Raw genomic sequence first — 18,285 nt, 5'->3', positions numbered from 1 at the left:
TATACTTTTGATTTGGCACTGTTTGAAATTTACCCTCCCACAGAGCTGCCTGTTTCTTCTGAGAACACAGACACGGTCCAAATGAAGAAGAGAAAATTAATTCAGAGTTTGATAGGCTTCAGCACTTCGCAGAGTCGAAGATGAAAGCTGATGCAGGACCAGCAGCTAAGGTCTTCAGGGAGAAGAACATGGTCTAAGATCCAAAAAGGGCTACAGCATCCAGCTCATGAAGTCCACTGTTGCAATACCCTATGAAAGTCAGTCCAGGACACAGACAGGAATTTCACTGCTGCCTTATCCCTATCATAGCTAAAGAAAATCCCAAGCTTCTTGGAGATCACTGAGCTTTCCCTCGTCGCCTTAGGAAGGACAGCATCCAACTGTGATGTCAACAGAAACAAATGGACTGTGTGACGTCACATCCTGGTTGCTCCGGCAGAGAGGTGTGTTGCCTTTGGTGAGAACGTGGAGTGGGGAAGGTGTTCTGAGGTGTCTGCAGAAGCATCACTGGTCTGAATGTTGTCGAAGAGTGTTGGTCCAAGACTGGGACTGAAATGCTGCTCCTGACCCTCTTCTGTTTAGCTTCTCTGATCAGCACCATCTATGCAGGTTTTTCTTCTCAAATTTTTGTGTTCAGAAATGACCAGCAGAGTGGCACTGCTGGTGGCCCTACAGGATAGACACGTGTTGGTAAATTAAATATGCCTGGGCTTATTCCTTGTACCTGATGGCATATACGTATGGCTTGTACTACAGCCTGATGCTGAACTCTTCCACCCTAAACAAGGATTTTATCCAAACAGCCTATGGGAAATGGTCTATGGCCCTGCTAGCCCCTACACTGCCTGGGCATTGCGTGCCAGAGTGCAGGTTTGGGGAGGCTACAGTGATGCCAGGAGCTTTGGTAGAGCTTTAGCTGATGGTCTATGAAGGTGCCAGAGCACTGGCACAGGCTGCCCAGGGAGGGTGGGGAGTCTCCTTCTCTGGAGATATTCAAACCCGCCTGGACACGACCCTGTGCAACGTGCTCTGGGTGACCCTGCTTTGGCGGGGGGTTGGACTGGATGATCTCCAGAGGTTCCTTCCAACCCCAGCCAGTCTGTGATTCTGTGATTCTGATGTCCTGCCCCTCTAGGTTAGTAGCACAGGCGGTGTCACTGCTGTACGTGAGCAACGTGTCTCATTTTGTACCCAGAGTGTGGTCTCCGACCATCTTATGAGTCCTTTCGGGGGACTGGCAAGAGGATCGCAGCAGGGAGATATGCCAAGGCTGGGGAGTTCCCGTGGCACGTGAGCATCCAGAGCAACGGGAAACATATCTGCGGAGGCACCATCATCAGCGCATTGTGGATTTTAACTGTGGCCCATTGCTTTGCAGAAGAGGTGTGAGTACTCGGGGGGAAGCGAGGACAGCCCAGGCCCAGTGGGTTCATAACCACTCCTTGTGGGTGTAGGATATGTATGTCCTTGGCGTCAAACACAACATGTGTGTGTCTGAGCCACAGAGAGAGCCCTGAAGACAGGAATTGTCTCCTTTGGGGAAAACAGGCCCATTTTTGATCAGAGGTGGTGTTACAGCAGAAATGTGCAGAAATCTGCATAACCAGGAGATGCAAAAGGGGAATATTTTGAAGGATGGTCTGAGCAGCCTTGTATAAATGCCCGTGGTGCTGTTCTGATGGCCCCAAGCATTCCTACACATGTAGCAGTACCTTGTAAAAAGAGGTGTACTCCATTCCAGCTTATTCTAACCCCCAAATTACCTTTGCTTTCATATAGCAAACACCTTTACCTCACGGAGAGTCTGATTTTAAAACAGCTGTTTCTGGATAAATCAACCCCATGCAATGCCCAGGGGCAGAGTCCGGCTCTCTGTGACCCCCCTCCAAAATTCGGCAGGTCCGAGAGCCGAGACTGCTCGGTGACAAATGACTTGTAGCATCACAACCTGGAGCAGCTTGGCTGGGGGCAGCACGGTCCAGTGCAGCCAGCCCAGGGCACAGCAGTCCCAACGATCCAGCGAACTCCATCTGTTCGTTAACGACTGGGCTATTTATAACTCGGTTGCATTCGTGTTCTACCTCTGCACCTCTCTCCCCTGAAAATCAGCTTTGCCTAGAGGTGAGGGTAGATTTCTGCAATATTTATAGCTAACCTGCCTCTGCAGTTTGCTGAGCACCACCCTCCCGTGCTCAGGGGGAGGAGGCACCAACCTTTATAACACAAAGCCTTCGTGTTTGCTTATGTCTACACTGCTTTTGTTTTGTTTATAAGGCCACCAGATCTCACTGTTGTAGTGGGGGGAGTTGACCTCAGCCTCCCATTGGAAGAACATAAGCCAGACAGCTTGATCCTCCACGAAGGCTTTGACAGAATGAGCTTGAAAAATGATATCGCTCTGATCCTGCTCAGCTCTCCCATGGAGTTCAGCAATAAGAAAATCCCCATCTGCTTGCCTTTCATGTATGACATCAACACGTGGCAGCACTGCTGGATTGTTGGGTGGAGAACCAGAAGTGCAGGTGAGATGCTGTCGGGAGATATATTTGTTAATGGAAGCTGGTTTTTATCCATTTAAAGTAGATGTTCTCTCCCAGGAGGAGTTACCCACACTAATTTCCACTCCCTGGTAAACACATCCAGACCCTCGCAGCCTCTGTACATCCACCAGTTCTCTGTTCAATGCAAGAAGCGGTCACCTACTGACCCCCAGAGCAAAGTCCCTGGTACTCTGAGCATGTATGTTCAAGCTGAAACCTTAGAGCCCACCTTTGCTCTGCAGGAACTCAACCTCTTGCTTGCTTTTTTTTTGGCACCTAAAGCACGACAAGCTCCACCCTGGTGGGCAAGTTAGGCTGGGTCTAAAGATGTCTGGAATAAGGGCAATGGAGGTCTAGGGTTGTCTTTGGCTTAATGCCTCTATGGACCAGATTGATTCAATGGTACTGGCTACTCTTCTTCATTCATTTAGATCAGCAGGTTGCTGTTGCTAATTGCTCTTGTTTAAGCCCTAATGAAAGTATCTCCAGCACTGGTTGTGACCCAAAAATGTCTATCCTGAACAAATGTCACTAAATGGCTAATGAGCAATTTCATTATTGGAAAGAGGCAATTGGGATGGAGTGGGCAAGGTGCTGCCTTGGGGCTTTAACAGTCCTTCCTAGGCTGTTGTATGTGAATGTCCCATTCAATCCTTGCTATTCTGCTCTGCAGGGTTACTGTCTCCTCTCTGAACCTCTGCATTATCCCTCTTAGGCTTCATTTGCCTCACGTAATAGTAATACGCAACACAACACTGTGTTGTAGTTGTGAAACTCTCCCATTTCACCAAGGTAACATGTGCTTAGGAAGAGAAAAGCAGAGGGCTGCTGCGGAGTCACTCTGCAGCTTGGTAGGATTTCATTTTAGCTGGTCTCTTTGCAAAATGCATGGCATGGCTCCGGAGATGAGTCTCATGCTGCTGTGTAGGCTCAGCTGACATCACTTCTGCTTATGCAAGTTGCACCCTGCGTGAGGTCAATGCGCTCAGCCCTGGCACACCCCCAGAAGCTGAGTTTGATGAGAGGGATGTATGACGGTGTGATACGGGCCATATCAAAAAAGTATGAGGCATTGTTCTTTGATGGGGGAAAAATAAATGGGTCATTTTTCATCTCTACCAGCCTTTTGTAGGTGGACATCTCTCAACTGGCACCTCAGGTGGCACTAGCCTGACTCCCCTTCAACTGCAGTCAATGAGACCTCAACAAGTGGAGCCACCTCCTTGGAGATGCCTACATCAAAGCATTTTAATCTGTGGGCACTTCCATGGAGTGGCCCCATCTTATCTGGGAAAGGGACCTGATAACTTTCTATCTTATAGATCTTACCTTTGAGTCCCACCTTCCCGAAGGTGCTGGGAGCATTTACCTCTACCTCAGTGAAATATGGAAGAAGGAGTGAGTTTCTGAAAAGCTGCAGGTCTCCTCCCCAGCAGCAACATCCTCCAAAAGTCAGTTTTATCCTTCAGACTCAGGTTCACTTTAAAGAGAAACGTGGGTGAAATGAGTGGGTTTTCCAAGGATCCCTGAATGTTTTCAGTCTTTTTGTTGCTTGCTGGTGCCCACTGCAATTTCTGTTTTTCCCATCTCAAGGGAAGAATAAAGCAGTTATTATGTCCATTGTGTACTGACATCCTGAGAGCCGCTTTGTGAAAGATACAGCTGGTCCCCTGGGTGAGGCACAGCCTCACAGCCCTCCGTGAAAGCATGGGGATAACAAGATCATCTGTTCTGGGAACGCTCGGTGGACTTCCCTCTGCAGGGCTTGCACAGGACCCCATGAAAGGTACCTCAGGCTGAGTTCCCCAGAAACATGAGTGAGAAACCCAAGGTGTGCAGTGCAGCTCATCTCAGGTCAGCACCAAGACCAGCAGGATAAGCCATCCCTTTGGGGGGGTCTTCCAGCTGTGCCACATCCCAGAGTTCATCTACAAAAATAAGTGGTTTTTAAAAATCCTTTTTAGCAAGCCTCCAGTCCCCAGGATTTCAGCTTTGCCCATTAAAACCTCCCCCCTTTCTATCCACCTACCCACCTCCTAGGCTGGCATAAAGTCAAGAGCACAAACTTGTCTTTGCTAACATTTGGACAGCCCCTGTAAACCCCCATGAGCCCCGAGACCATACGGTTGTGCCCTGAGACCCTCTTGCCCTGAGATGCTTTACAAATTCAGCTGAGAGCAGTCCCAAGGGCCGTTCTCTGGCTGTGGTTTCACCCTTAAAGTCTGCGCTGTTCTGCAGGGTTTGTTAATCGTTCTCTTCTCACTTGCTGGTTAGCAGCTGCGGTGCCAGCATCCCACGTGCTGCAGAAAGCGCGGATGAAGCTTGTCAGCAGGGAGCGGTGCTTGGAGCGGATCCCACGGCTGGTGGAGAACATGCTGTGTGCCGAGCCAGAGAGAGGAGAAAGAGGCCCCTGCCAGGTAAAGTAAACAGGGTCCCAGGTGGCCACGCTGCCTACGGGGGCACAGAGACATTGGAGGAGAAGCGCTTTCGCTTGAGGAATGAACATTGATCCTTCTCACGGCTTCCTGGGGTTGCTAAAGCTTCTCTGCAGGAGGCCAGGGCAGGATGCCCAGGGGCCAAGGAGCTTCGTGCAAAGGCATATTGACCCTGGCAGCAGGGGTTGCAGGTCTCTTGGGGTCGGAAAGCAGAGGTGGTGCTGGAAATGAAACACCTTGTTGAGTGGATGAGCCTCTCCTCACGCTCTCTCCACTGCCCCGGTTCCCTCCCTGCAGTGAGAGAGAGACGGGAGCTCTGTAAGGGAAAGTGCAAGCTGAAAGGAGCGCAAAGGAAAAGGGTGGCTCTCAACAAGTCCCCTTGGATAGGAGACAGTTTTGGATGGCTCTGGGCACAGGATTTTGGACTGTAATCTCATAGCAATTTAAAAACCCAGTGTCTGCTGTGGTCGAGCTGTGAAGTGGTAGGAGAGATGGGAGGAGAGGTCTCGCATCCCTGCAGAGAGGGCTCAGCACAGCGTGGGCTGTGTCCTCCTCCTGCCTGGCGTCCCCTCAGCCCTGGGCCAGGCAGGGCTGCTCTGTCACCAGGTTAAATACTGAAAGGAGACAGGAAAGTTTGTGCAGGAGGGTTGAAGCAAATGAATTGGGAGGAAAATTTAATCCAGGAGTGTTTAACTTAAATATTAGAAACCTCTCTCAGGTGAGGTCTTGGCTCTCAGCCAAATGTCCTTTGCTAACATAGCAGATTGGTCTGCAGGTGCCAGAACTAGTCACATCTTATTGCAATGAGTTAGTGATATAGGATGATGGACATCTCACGTTGAATTATGAAGAGTTTGAGCAGTATTTGATATCAAAACCCACCTTTTCTTTCATAGCATCCCACCTTCAACACCTCTTGTGAGAGCCTGGTAAGGAGTGAGCTCTACTGCAGCCTCTGCTTCAGGACTAAGGTCTCCAGCCTTCACTGGGCAAGGGTTTTCTTACATGTGTTTGCAGGGGGACAGATGGGCAGACCCATGAATGCATAAATTCATCCTGTAGGAATCATTCATTGAGGGAACTAAAACAACACCCAGGACAGAGAGAGATCCCCAGCCCTTTAGGGAAAGGCAGCAGGTACAGGGACTGTGGACTGCAAAGCCATCACGAGCTGGGCTGGTAGCTGGACAGCAGAGGGGAAGTTTGCTTTGCAAAAATCATTTTTTGATTAGCCAGAGAGCATCTGTCTCTGAAACCATTCATCTAGTGACTTTCACCTCCATTAAATTCAATCAAAAAATTTAAAAAGAAAACTGCCACAGGATAACATTAACATGATTAAAGAATGCACTTCCCAGCCCAGCCTTAAGTTCTGAGGCTGAATTATGCTGGTGAAACAGCAAGAGCACTTGTACCCAGCAAAATGAATCTCCTGTATTCAGAAAGCTGATGAAGGTGCTATTTTGATCTACAATAATGTTAGAGTCATCTGAGAAATGAACTAGTAATGTGAGCTTTCCAAGCAGTGGAAGTACACAACGATTGCGTGTGTGATAATGCTCATAACCCAGCAACTGCCCACTTCTAGTGGAAGCTTGACCAGGCAGAAACATCTTGCAAACTGAAATAGTGAGAGCAAGACCAAACCATACCCTAGGCTAGTGGAGCTCTTCAGGAGAGAAACAGGTGACACCACTTTTCATCAGAATTTGCTAATTTGCCCGAGGGGAAGCATTTTGCTGATGGATGGTTTTGTGGGAAGCACTGATTGAAGTCAGGTAGGGCACATTTTGGCCTTGCTAGGCTGGTTCAGAAATCTGGTGGCTTGCCTGTAGTAGGCTGCCTGGTAATGAACTGGGAAGCCAGGTCCGAACCTGATGCTTGCTCTGCAGCATGGACCACTGGACACCCAATTCATCTGCCCTGAGCAGGTAATGAGGCGCACTGTAGATAGTGCAATCTATCGAGCTACACTTGCCTGTAAAGATTATGGGGTTTGTGTCAAATGAGAATGAGGCCAGATTTCAAAAAAACGAAATCCTTTAGAAAGTGCTGTCAAGGAGGTACATCAGCCCAGGGCATGGTTTCTATCAATGCCGATCAACTGTCTCCTGGATGACTTCCAGACACAGCTCAAGCTTTTGCGTGGGTCAGGAGCCACCCACAATAGAATGATAGAATCATAGAAACATAGAATCATAGAATAGTTTGGGTTGGAAGGGACCTTCAAAGGTCATCTTGTCCAGCCCCTCTGCCATGAGCAGGAACATCTTCAACTAGATCGGGTTGCTCAGAGCCCAGTTCAACCTGACCTTGAAGTTTCCAGGGATGCGGCAGGATCACTTTGGATCCTAGCACCCCAGTTTAGAGGCCAGGAAGGAGCAGCAGCACAGGTAAGGCAGAGACCTGGGGTCAGGGAACAAGTCCTGGAGATGCTGAGCTTTCTGGTGTAGATGTGGTCACAGTAAACCTGGAAGCCATGCACTGCACAGATGTGTGATCTTTGTGGACACGAAGTAGATAAAAGCCTTATGTTAACCTTTCCTGAGCTTTGCTGAGCATCAGGATACAAATTCCATGTATCATGTCCAAAGCCAGGCTAAGTTGAGCAAGTTGCATCTAGACCCAAGGTTGTAAGTCCACGTGATCCTGATCTGGATCCAAAAGATTACTGTCCTAGGTCTTTGCAATGTGTGCCGTTTGTGTGCTAGATTTTCCCCACTGCAGGTTTTATATGAGTAACTGGAGCCACACAGAAGTCTTCACCAAGGCATCACATAGAAGTTTTGTTCTACTAACCACTGCTTTAATACCTCCGTGTGGAAACAGGACATGAATAGAAAGGCTCAGACATTTCACCAGCTACCATCGTACTAATATCAGACAAGACTAATTTGTGGATCACTGACCATATTCCTATAATGGCTCAAGGAGATTGAACAGCAGAGCTCCCCAAGTATTTGTACTTTAAAAAAAATACATTCACTTAAAAAGAAAAATCTATTGCATACCAATTCCCTCGCGGTTCTGCAGACAAATATATAGATTGGCTGTGAATTAACACTAACAGGATCTGTAATTGACTTATAGTTCTATTTAGTCATAAACATTAGCATTAATGGATGTTCATGGGGTACAAGAGCTAAAGAACAGACACTAGAGATGGCCGATGTGTTATTTTTTTGTGTGCTACATTTCTTCCACGACCCCATGAACCACAATTGATGTCTAATTCCTTGCTTTCTTAAGCATCTTTTCTTAGGCTCTGATGCAATGGTAACTTGAACAATAATTAGAGTGTAAGGGGCTCACAAAGCAAATGCCTCTTCAGTGTCTTGCCTATCCAGGCAAAATCAGTAAATGGCCCAATTATATTTCAGATAGTGTCTGCAAAGGAGGTCTGTGGGGGTAGCTCAACGCGGTGGTGATTAGGACGGAGTGTGTTCAGCTGGAAGGCGCAGTTCACGTACAGTTCAGGTCAGCAGCAGATGAAGGGGGGCCCAGTCCTTGGCCTGACTTTCAGGGGAAGGAATCATTGTGTGGCCACGAGCAAGCAGCGAGATGGTTCCAGCTCAGCTTCACCGTGCCCTACACTGTCCCTTGGTGTAGGGCTGATCTGAGAAGGCTGAGAGGGGATCTTATCAACACTTACAAATACCTTAGGGGTGGGTGTCAAGAGGAGGGGACCAGACTCTTCTCAGTGGTGCCTTGTGAGAGGACAAGGGGCAATGGGCACAAGCTGAAACATGGGAAGTTCCATCTGAATATGAGCAGGAACTTCTTTACTTTGAGGGTGACAGAGCCCTGGCACAGGCTGCCCAGGGAAGGGGGGGAGTCTCCTTCTCTGGAGATATTCAAACCCACCTGGACACGACCCTGTGCAACATGCTCTGGGTGACCCTGCTTTGGCAGGGGGTTGGACTGGATGATCTCCAGAGGTTCCTTCCAACCCTTAACCATTCTGTGATTCTGCGGTTCTGTGAGTCATGGGCTGAAGGTATCTACCCCCTTCCACCAACTGTAGCAGGAGTTGATCTTGGCCATCTCTGATGCTAGGATGCATCTAGGGCTCTGGGCTTTAATGTCTTTAGTTCTGTGAAAAAGGCACAGAAGAACCTCTTTCCTCCACCTGTAATATGTCCTGCCTGTATATACTGTCAGCAGTTTGGAAAGGGCAACTGCCCTTTACAGCACCTGGGATGTTCAGGGCTCTCACCCCTCATAGCTACAGTGATAGCAGTAGTTGTTATACAACCCTGGGTCGGATTTATCCAGCCGAACACAAATGTCTTTTCCATAGCCATCTGCATCTACTGAATCATCTTTCCTTCAACAGGGAGAAAAAAAAGCACTTCTGACATGTAATGCATTGAGACTGTTTTAACCATCTATTTTAAAATGAGATAAATCCCTGTACGAGTGCTTATTGCTCCCCGTTAACTAAAAGCAAGTCCAAAGTGTCTAGCTCACAAGGAGACACATGGCTCCAAGGCAGGACAGTTGCCTACATCTAAGCCCCAGTGCTGGTTTAGATATCCCAGGATATCTCCCTGGCATCCCACAGCTCCCATCTCAAACCATGTCCCAGTGCCAGTAACGTGACTGCAATGGGAGCTTGACACTCACGCTGGAAACACCAAGGGAAGCCCCAGGATAAAGCAGTAGAAAGGGGTTTCTACATTTGCAGTCTCTTAAATTTGCTTCGGAAGGGTGCTTTGATGTGCAGCTCATAAGAATTAGAACACTTCTCCTGTGTCCTATGGTTTTATAGGGCTTTCATCATTTGATCATTTTATGACATGGGCAGACAAGTGAACACATGGTGGCTTAATTCTTTTATCTGTCAAAAACATTCCTTCCTATTGCAAGGACCTGGGATGTTGAAGATGTCACATGTGTCTTCTGATTTCTTCCTCTGGGTTGCAGTTTTTGTTCCCTCAAACTGAAGCTGTTTCGTTGGCAGCAAGGGGGTCCAGCATTACTTTTTGTGCCTGGTGAGTGACGCTGTGGGGAGCAGAACATCTCTGGATCCAGCTGAACACAAAAACCTACTTTGTGCTTACCCTCAGAGTGGGGGAATGGGTGAGATGACTCAGAAGAGCCGCTTCTCATTCAGTTACAGTGAGTCAACATGGCTCTAAGGGAAGCTCATGACTCACAGGCAGATTTAAATTCTTTGAAGGAGTCAACAAGCATGTGGCAGAGGGTGATCCAGCTGATGCAACACGCTGAGGTTTCCAAAACGCTTTTAATGAGATTTCTCACCAAAGGCTCATGGAGAAACTGAACTGTCATGAAGTGGAAGGGCTTCAGTTTGAAAGGGAGGCAACACGGAGGAAGGATTTGGTGGGAGAAAGGGCTCACAAGGGGACTTGTGTTGGCATCTGTGCAAGGAATTGTGATGTTCAAGGAGGGCGAACGCGGAGACGACCAAGCTGGCCGATGCCATGGCGTTATCCAGAGTGGTCAAAATCAAAACCTGACTATGCAGAGGTGCAGCAGGATCTCATTATTCTGGAGGTTAAACCAGCAGATACAGTTCACTGTTGATAAAGGAAAACTAATGAATATAGGGAGAAGCAACTCCAGCTGTACACATGCAATAATAGGCTCTAAATTAGCTATTACCATGTAAGAAGATCTTGGAGTAACTGTGGATAGTTCTTCAAAAACATCAGCACGAGGCTCTGTGGAGGTCGAAAAGGCAATGAGAGCATTATGAATTATTAGGAAAGGAATAGGGAGCAAAGCAAATGCATGTTATGCCAGGGCACTAATCTTGGGAGCCTACGTCTTGTGTGCTGCGTGTGATTCCTGTAGTAGTTTTAGAAGAGTAGAGTAGGAAGGATGAACAGGGACATGGAATGGCTTCTGGCAGAAAGGGGAATAACAGAGCAGGTCTCTGAGGCTTGTAAAAGAGATGTGTGATTGGGGATATGACACAGATTTCTAAAGTCATGAGCAGCAAGGAGAGGACAGTGAAGAGCTGTCCTCTTGTCCCTACTGTTCAAAATACATGAAGGAGGGGGTATCAGATGGCCATATCAGGCAGCAGATTTAAAACAAAGAGAAGGAAGTGGTTTTTCATCCAACAGATAATTAAACTGTGGAACTCACTGACCAGGATGTTGTGGGTATTTATCCTAAGGGATAAATGGATTCAAAAAGCAATTAGGTAACTTCCTGGATGAAGATCTCTCTCTGAGGCTATTAACCACTGTGATGTAAATACAACTCTGTAAAGACTTGCCCTGTTTCTCATTCTCCTTCCCGGAGCACTTGCTACAGATGACTGTCAGCGACAGGAGTCTGGGCCATGTGGGTCTTTGGCCAGGCGCATTATAACTGCCTTTAAGTCCATGCCGTCATAGTTACTAGTGGACCCTGCCAACATCTGTGTGGATGGAGTAGAGCAGTCTTGTTCTCCTGTTTTCCAGCAAGGGGATGGAGGGACAGAGCAGCGGAAAGCTCTCACCTGAGATCTCAAAGGGATGCCATGAAAGAAGTCCAGGTGCCCCATGTCACCTGGTTCATTCTCAATACCTGCATGCTAAAAATGGCCATAGCCTCCTTCCTTCCACCTTTCTCTAAAGTCAGCTTGTTTACAGTGAAATAACTGAAGAAATCATCCGTTTGCAAAAGCCTTTGTTTCCTGCTGCTGGGGCAGCTCTAATGGCCAGTGTTGTTATTCACATGCTGATTCTCTCCAATTTACACAGAGCTTACCAACACGAAAATGAAACCAGCAATGACTTGCAAGGATTGTGTATCCACCTAATGAGTATCAGATGGGTTGTTCTCCCTCCTCCAGAGCTTCTCCCACCTAAGAAGATTTATGAGGCTGAATGTGTTTGTTCTGATCAATTACCATGTTGCAGATAGGAATACAAATACGAAAGGAAGAAGATTACGCTCTTGATCCAAAGCCCACTAAATTCAGCAGAAAGGCTCCTGATGTTCACAAAAAAAGGCTTTGGCCGCAGTGAAAAGGATGAAACTTTTGATCAGCTTCAGTGAACAAAGTGCCTTGTTAGTTGGTGACAGTTTTTATACAAGCCAGAGCTATTTATCAGAGAATATATCATTGCTCTCACCTCTCCTAATGGGAGGATTAACATGCAGTTGTGGAAGGCGTGAATTCAGCACCAGATCTGATTTCTTGTGGTTGCTTTTCACTCATCTTCTAGTTGACAAGAAACATGCAACAGAAGCAAAGGTACTATTTTTAGGGTTTTTTGCTGTCCAGAAACTCAAAACAAACTGAAGAGCAGGAGCAGGTATCATCTGGTGTGTGTTGCTGACCACAAGTATTTCACCACCAGGATACAGGAGGCTGAAAGCTGAAAACAGCATTTAATAAGTTCTTTGATCTTCAGAGTCGTTAACCTGAGCGTTCATTAAATTAGTGCTACTGGAAACATCACAGAGCTGAGATAATTGTACCAGTGCTCAAAACTCGCTCCTCCCACACAAGGATGGAAAACCTTGGACCAACGTTTTTGAGAGCTTAAGGTGGATACAAGGATATTCAGAAGCGTCCAAGAACTGAGTTTATTTTCTCTACCTGTAGCCCTATAAAAACCAGGCTCCTGATTCATCTGGGCTACTGCTATAATTATGTGAGCGTGATTATCACATGAGGAGGATGATTTAGCCCACTTTGTGATAAAATCATTGACTTAAATAGCTGAAGTTAAGAGAAATGTCACGTTAGAAGTCACACCCATGAAGCAGACCAGCTCAGCCCATGTGTAAAGGGATCTGAAGCAGGATTTGGGTCTCAGGGCTTGTGGATTAGAGAAATGGATTTGCAGCTGGTGCCTGGGTTTTCACGGCATTGCCTAACTCCCTCTCTGCCCAGGTTTTAAATCGCTTTCCGCAGCTGACAGAGCCCCAAGCCCTGCAGACAGCTCTCCCTTTCCTCGCCGAGCGGGCAGAGAACAAAACGAACACTATTAAAGAGGCAAACAGGGAAAAGCAGATCTGATATGAAAGGAAAATCGCGTGATGTATAGTTTAAATAGGGATTCCTGGCTCTGCCATCTCCTCGTGCAAATCGCGTCCCTTTTCTGCTGTGGTTTTCTCAGCTATGAAATACGATAAGACTTTTCTCCCCAAGGGTAGTCACAAGGTATCAGGAATCAACTGGTATTTAAGTACCCTGGGAGAAAGGTCTTTGCAAGTGTGAACAGCCTCCAAACCGGACACTCTGAAACCGACCTGCCCCGATGATGTGCAGGGGCTCTGCCAGAGCTAAAAGTCTCCTGTACTGGGAAAAGCCGGCAGGAAGCGTCCCGACATGTCACCGATGAGGGATCGTCAGCCCTTGCTGCGTCACCGGCTTGCGAACGGCTCCCACTCTCTCAACTTCACTTATTATCTTGGTGTAGGAGGCTCGAAGCGCCTTCCTTTCGCTACCGGGATAATGCGTTTGGCCTGTTCCTGCCCTGAGGGAATTAGCAGCAAAACTCCCAGTAATTTAATTGTGCGTACAGCCTGGGAGACGTTCATTCAGTCAAACAGGATGCCATCACCGAGGACACTGACAACGCATGGATGCAAGGTCACTGCAAGGTCACTTGTGCGATTCAAGCACATTCTTGGCTGAAACAGGGTCAGGAAACGTCTTTAGATCCTGAGTCTGAAGAGGGTGCAGCAGCACTGGCTGAGATGCAGACACGTAGCTACAGTAACACCATTTCACTGCTATCAGTATTGAATTTACAGTTGGACTTGATGATCTTAAAAGTCTTTAACAACCTAAATGATTCTGTGATTCTATGATTCTATGAATGCTGAAGCAATGTCAGAAAATGTCATTAGACATTGGAAGGGGCTGCCCAGGGAGGTGGTGGAGTCACCCTCTCTGGAGGGGTTTAAGAAAAGACTGGACATGGCACTGAGTGCCATGGTCTAGTTGCCATGGTGGTGTCAGGGCAATGGTTGGACTCGATGATCCCAGAGGGCTCTTCCAACCTGATTGATTGAACATTTGCTCTGTATTTATCTTCATTTTTCCCTTCTGCATGTGTGTTGAACAAAAAAGAAAAGTATAAAAATAGAAAGATAAACATATTACGGACCTGGACCCTCCATCTACTGAAGTGAGTAGGAATTCTACCATAAGATTTAGCAGGCGCTGATGAGTTGCACAGGGGACTACAGCCACTTCCTTACTCATTAATTAATGCGTGGTAGCTCAGGGTAGCTGCTGGCGGAAGAGGGTTCATGCATTAATGACAAAGGCTTTTCTCAAAGTAGTGTACAAAGAGGGAAGGACGGCATTTCCCAGGAAAGCTGTCTGTCTCGGGAAATGGCTTTGCATTGAATTTCTTATGTGCCACATGAAGTACTGGAGTTAGGGTAGAAAAAAGGTTCAAACCAACTGTGGAAGGAAACTGTCTTATTTAGAACGGGGGCTACACAGCACTGAAGATGAGTGCTTGGATTGTGTCGAAATTGAGGAAGATGATGAGGATGACAAGGTTGAATGTCTATGGGTAAAGATCAGGGGGAAGGTCGGCAGGGCGGACGTTGCGGTGGGAGTCTGTTATAGACCACCCAACCAGGATGAGCAGGCGGACGAGGCGTTTTACAAGCGGCTGTCAGAAGCCGCCTGGTCGCCGGCCCTTGTACTGGTGGGCGACTTCAACTTGCCGGATGTCTGCTGGAAATAGAACATGGCAGAGAGGAAGCAATCTAGGAGGTTCCTAGAATGTGTGGAGGACAACTTCCTCATGCAAGTGGTAAATGAGTCCACTAGAGGAGGGCCCTGCTTGACCTGTTGTTTGTGAACAGGGAGGGACTAGTGGGAGATGTGAGGGTCGGTGGCTGTCTTGGGAGTAGTGACCATGAAATGTTAGAGTTTTCGATAGTGGGGGAAGTAAGGAGGGGCGAGAGCAGAACTTCTGCCTTAGATTTCTGCTGGGCAGACTTTAGCCTGTTTAAGAGATTGGTGGACAGAGTCCCTTGGGAGTCAGTCCTGAAGGGCAAAGGAGTCCAGGAAGGCTGGACATGCTTCAAAAGGGAATTGCTAAATATTCAGGAGCAGGCTGTCCCGGTGTGTAGGAAGACAAGCTGTCGGGGAAAAAGACCGGCCTGGTTAAACAGAGAACTTAGGCTAGAGCTTAAGGAAAAAAAGAGAGCCTATTTGCTCTGGAAGAAGGGTTGGGTGACTTGGGAGGTCTATAGGGACGTGGCCAGGTCGTGTAGGGTGAAGATTAGAAGGGCCAAAGCTCAATTAGAGCTTGATTTGGCTGCTACGGTCAAAGATAACAAAAAAAGTTTCTACAAATACATTAACAGCAAAAGGAGGGTCAAGGAGAGCCTCCACCACTTGCTGAATGAGAAGGGTAGTGTAGTGTCAGGGGATGAGGAAAAGGCAGAGGTGCTCAGTGCCTTCTTTGCCTCAGTCTTTAATGTCAAGATCGGTTGTCCTCAGGACACTCGGCCCCCCAGAGCCTGAAGTTAGGGATGGGGGGCTGTGTGAACCTCCCATGATCCAGGAGGAGACGGTTAGTGACCTGCTGTGCCAGTTGGACACCCACAAGGCTATGGGCCCAGATGGGATTCACCCCAGAGTAATGAAGGAACTGGCAGATGAACTTGCCAAACCACTCTCTATTATCTACCAGCAGTCCTGGTTAACTGGAGAAGTTCCAGCTGACTGGAAATTAGCAAACGTAACGCCCATCTACAAGAAGGGTTGGAAGGATGATCCAGGGAACTATAGGCCTGTCAGCCTGACCTCGGTGCCAGGCAAAGTGATGGAACAGATCATCCTGAGTGCCATTACACGGCACATGCAGGACAATCGGGTCATCGGGGCCAGCCAACATGGATTCATGAAAGGCAGGTCCTGCTTGACCAACCTGATCTCCTTCTATGACCAAGTGGCTCGCTTAGTAGATGAGGGCAGGGCTGTGGATGTATCTATCTAGACTTCAGTAAGGCATTCGACACTGTCTCCCACAGCATCCTCCTAGACAAACTGGCTGCCCGGGGCTTGGATGGGTGGACTCTTCGGTGGGTTAAAAACTGGCTGGATGGCCGAGCCCAGAGAGTGGTGGTGAATGGGGCAAAGTCCAACTGGCGGCCGGTCACTAGCGGTGTTCCCCAGGGCTCAGTTCTGGGGCCGGTGCTGTTCAATATCTTTATAGATGATCTAGACGTAGGGATTGAGTGCACCCTCAGCAAATTTGCAGATGACACCACGCTGGGTGGGAGTGTCGATCTGCAGGAGGGTAGGAAGTCCCTACAGAGGGATCTGGACAGGTTAGATAGATGGGCCAAGACCAACGGCATGAGGTTCAACAAGAACAAGTGCCGGGTCTTACACTTGGGCCACACCAAACCCCTGCAGCACTTACAGGCTGGGGGAAGAGTGGTTAGAGAGCGGCCCGGCGGAAAGAGACCTGGGGGTGCTGATGGACAGCCGGCTAAAGATGAGCCAGCAGTGTGCCCAGGTGGCCAAGAAGGCCAATGGCATCCTGGCCTCTATTAGGAATAGTGTAGCCAGCCGGTCTAGGGAAGTGATCGTCCCTCTGTACTCAGCACTGGTGAGGCCGCACCTTGAATCCTGTGTCCAGTTGTGGGCCCCGCACTTCAAGAAAGATGTTGAGGTGTTGGAGCGAGTCCAGAGGAGGGCGACCAAGCTGGTGAAGGGTCTGGAGGGTCTGAACTATGAGGAACAGCTGAGGGAGCTGAGCGAAGCCTGGAGAAGAGGAGGCTCAGAGGTGACCTTATTGCAGTCTACAACTACCTGAAGGGAGGTTGTAGTGAAGTGGGAGTCGGCCTCTTCTCCCAGGCAACTAGTGATAGGACAAGAGGACACAGCCTCAAGCTTGGCCAGGGGAGGTTCAGGTTGGACATTAGGAAGCATTTCTTCTCAGCAAGGGTCATTAGCCATTGGAAGGGGCTGCCCAGGGAGGTGGTGGAGTCACTGTCTCTGGAGGAGTTTAAGAAAAGACTGGACGTAGCACTTAGTGCCATGGTTTAGTTGACATGATGGTGTCAGGCAATGGTTGGACTCGATGATCGCAGAGGTCTCTTCCAACCTGATTGATTCTGTGATTCTATATACATAGCATCAGAAAAGTGCTGTATCTGGCTGGGTGGATTTTGTGCTGGTTTCTCTTCTCCCTCGGGCTGTGTTCAGAGATTGCACACAGAGGTCATACGGGCAACTGGATGTGCTCTCAGTGTTCAAGCTACAGCAGCTGACAGAAGGACGTTCCTCTTTGCAGTGTGGCTGCAACGCGCATTTGAAGGCTTGTACACACTGGGTGAGTGAAGGTTGCCCTTGCAGTAGCAGGCAAGTTTTCAGTGACATTAGTGTTGTTGCAAGAAGCATTTGTCAGGATTAGTGGTCAATCTCTTCTCCAGTTTCTGGATGCTAGCCCCAAAATTAACAGTGGCAGCATCTACATGCACCTACGTGCACCAGTTTTGCAGTCGAGGACTGAATGAGCAGTCAGAACAAATGTCCCTTTTCACCTCTGGATGTTGTCTCTTGGTGACAGGATTCAGATTTGCTTCTGGAGCCACAGGAGCATGTGGAAAAGGCTGAGAAGGACAAAGCATTGCGCTCAGCCAGAGGTTGTGACTGATCTCTTCTTACCTTCTGTATCTATTTATTCTGCAGGGATTTCAGGGCTGAGCTGGGAAATTTTGGACTCAAAACTTTTTGTTCCCCCAAATCCTCATGAACTTGGGACAGAGTTTGATTTTCCCATTCAGCCTGTGGGATGCAGCTACTATGAGAGACCTGAGGTTTGTTCCTGCTGTAACATCCTCCTTTTGCCGCAGGTGGACAGCGGGGGACCTCTGGTTTGCAGCTACTGGAACAGCATGAAGTGGTTTCAGGTTGGCATCGTCAGCTGGGGAGAAGATTGTGCAGAAAAGCCAACCCATGAGATCTTAATGTCTGTTTACAGCTACCGTGGCTGGATTGAGACTGAGACAGCCAAAAGGGGGAAACCTTTCTTCACTGAAGGTCTGGATAACTCTGCAAAAGCCAAAATGGTTCCTTCCAGGGCTGAGGCACAACTGGTGTTACTTGAGTACTCTCTGCTTTTATTTATATTTTTAATAGCATTTAGATTTTTCTAGAGAAGATTTTTTTCAAAACATAATAAAAGTCAGAACTACAATCTCATTCTTCTTTTGCTGCTGACCCATAGAGTTGTGCCTCAGGTCAGCCTGCTCCATCTCAGTGATGTGGACACAGACACCAAAATGAGACACCACAGTGAGACAGGGGAGAGGCCGGAGAGATGAAATGAGAGAGCCAGGACACGAACAGGAGAAGC

At 48.1% G+C, this 18,285-nt stretch overlaps 1 protein-coding gene across 1 annotated transcript; it reads left to right on the top strand.

The window, feature by feature from the left end:
• Nucleotides 1–554: 554 nt before the first annotated feature.
• Nucleotides 555–18,085, top strand: LOC137661281 (serine protease 55-like). The gene is made up of 5 exons (XM_068396780.1): nucleotides 555–609; nucleotides 1,196–1,385; nucleotides 2,275–2,522; nucleotides 4,815–4,957; nucleotides 17,783–18,085. The coding sequence occupies exons 1-5, from the start codon at nucleotides 555–557 to the stop codon at nucleotides 18,083–18,085; spliced, it is 939 nt and encodes a 312-aa protein (XP_068252881.1).
• Nucleotides 18,086–18,285: the final 200 nt, after the last annotated feature.

This window comes from Nyctibius grandis, chromosome 1 (assembly GCF_013368605.1).
Source record: "Nyctibius grandis isolate bNycGra1 chromosome 1, bNycGra1.pri, whole genome shotgun sequence".
NCBI classification, from domain to species: Eukaryota; Metazoa; Chordata; class Aves; order Nyctibiiformes; family Nyctibiidae; genus Nyctibius; species Nyctibius grandis.
The sequence above is the reverse complement of the archived record's forward strand: the minus strand, read 5'-3'. Positions and strand labels throughout refer to the sequence as shown.

What these genes read in the sequence shown, in the direction of transcription:
- LOC137661281 (XM_068396780.1), top strand. Translation starts at nt 555, where the DNA reads ATGCTGCTCCTGACCCTCTTCTGTTTAGCTTCTCTGATCAGCACCATC. An exon ending in GTGGAGAACCAGAAGTGCAG is followed by an intron (nt 2,523 to 4,814) that starts GTGAGATGCTGT and finishes CTTGCTGGTTAG; the next exon opens with CAGCTGCGGTGCCAGCATCC. An exon ending in GAGAAAGAGGCCCCTGCCAG is followed by an intron (nt 4,958 to 17,782) that starts GTAAAGTAAACA and finishes CTTTTGCCGCAG; the next exon opens with GTGGACAGCGGGGGACCTCT.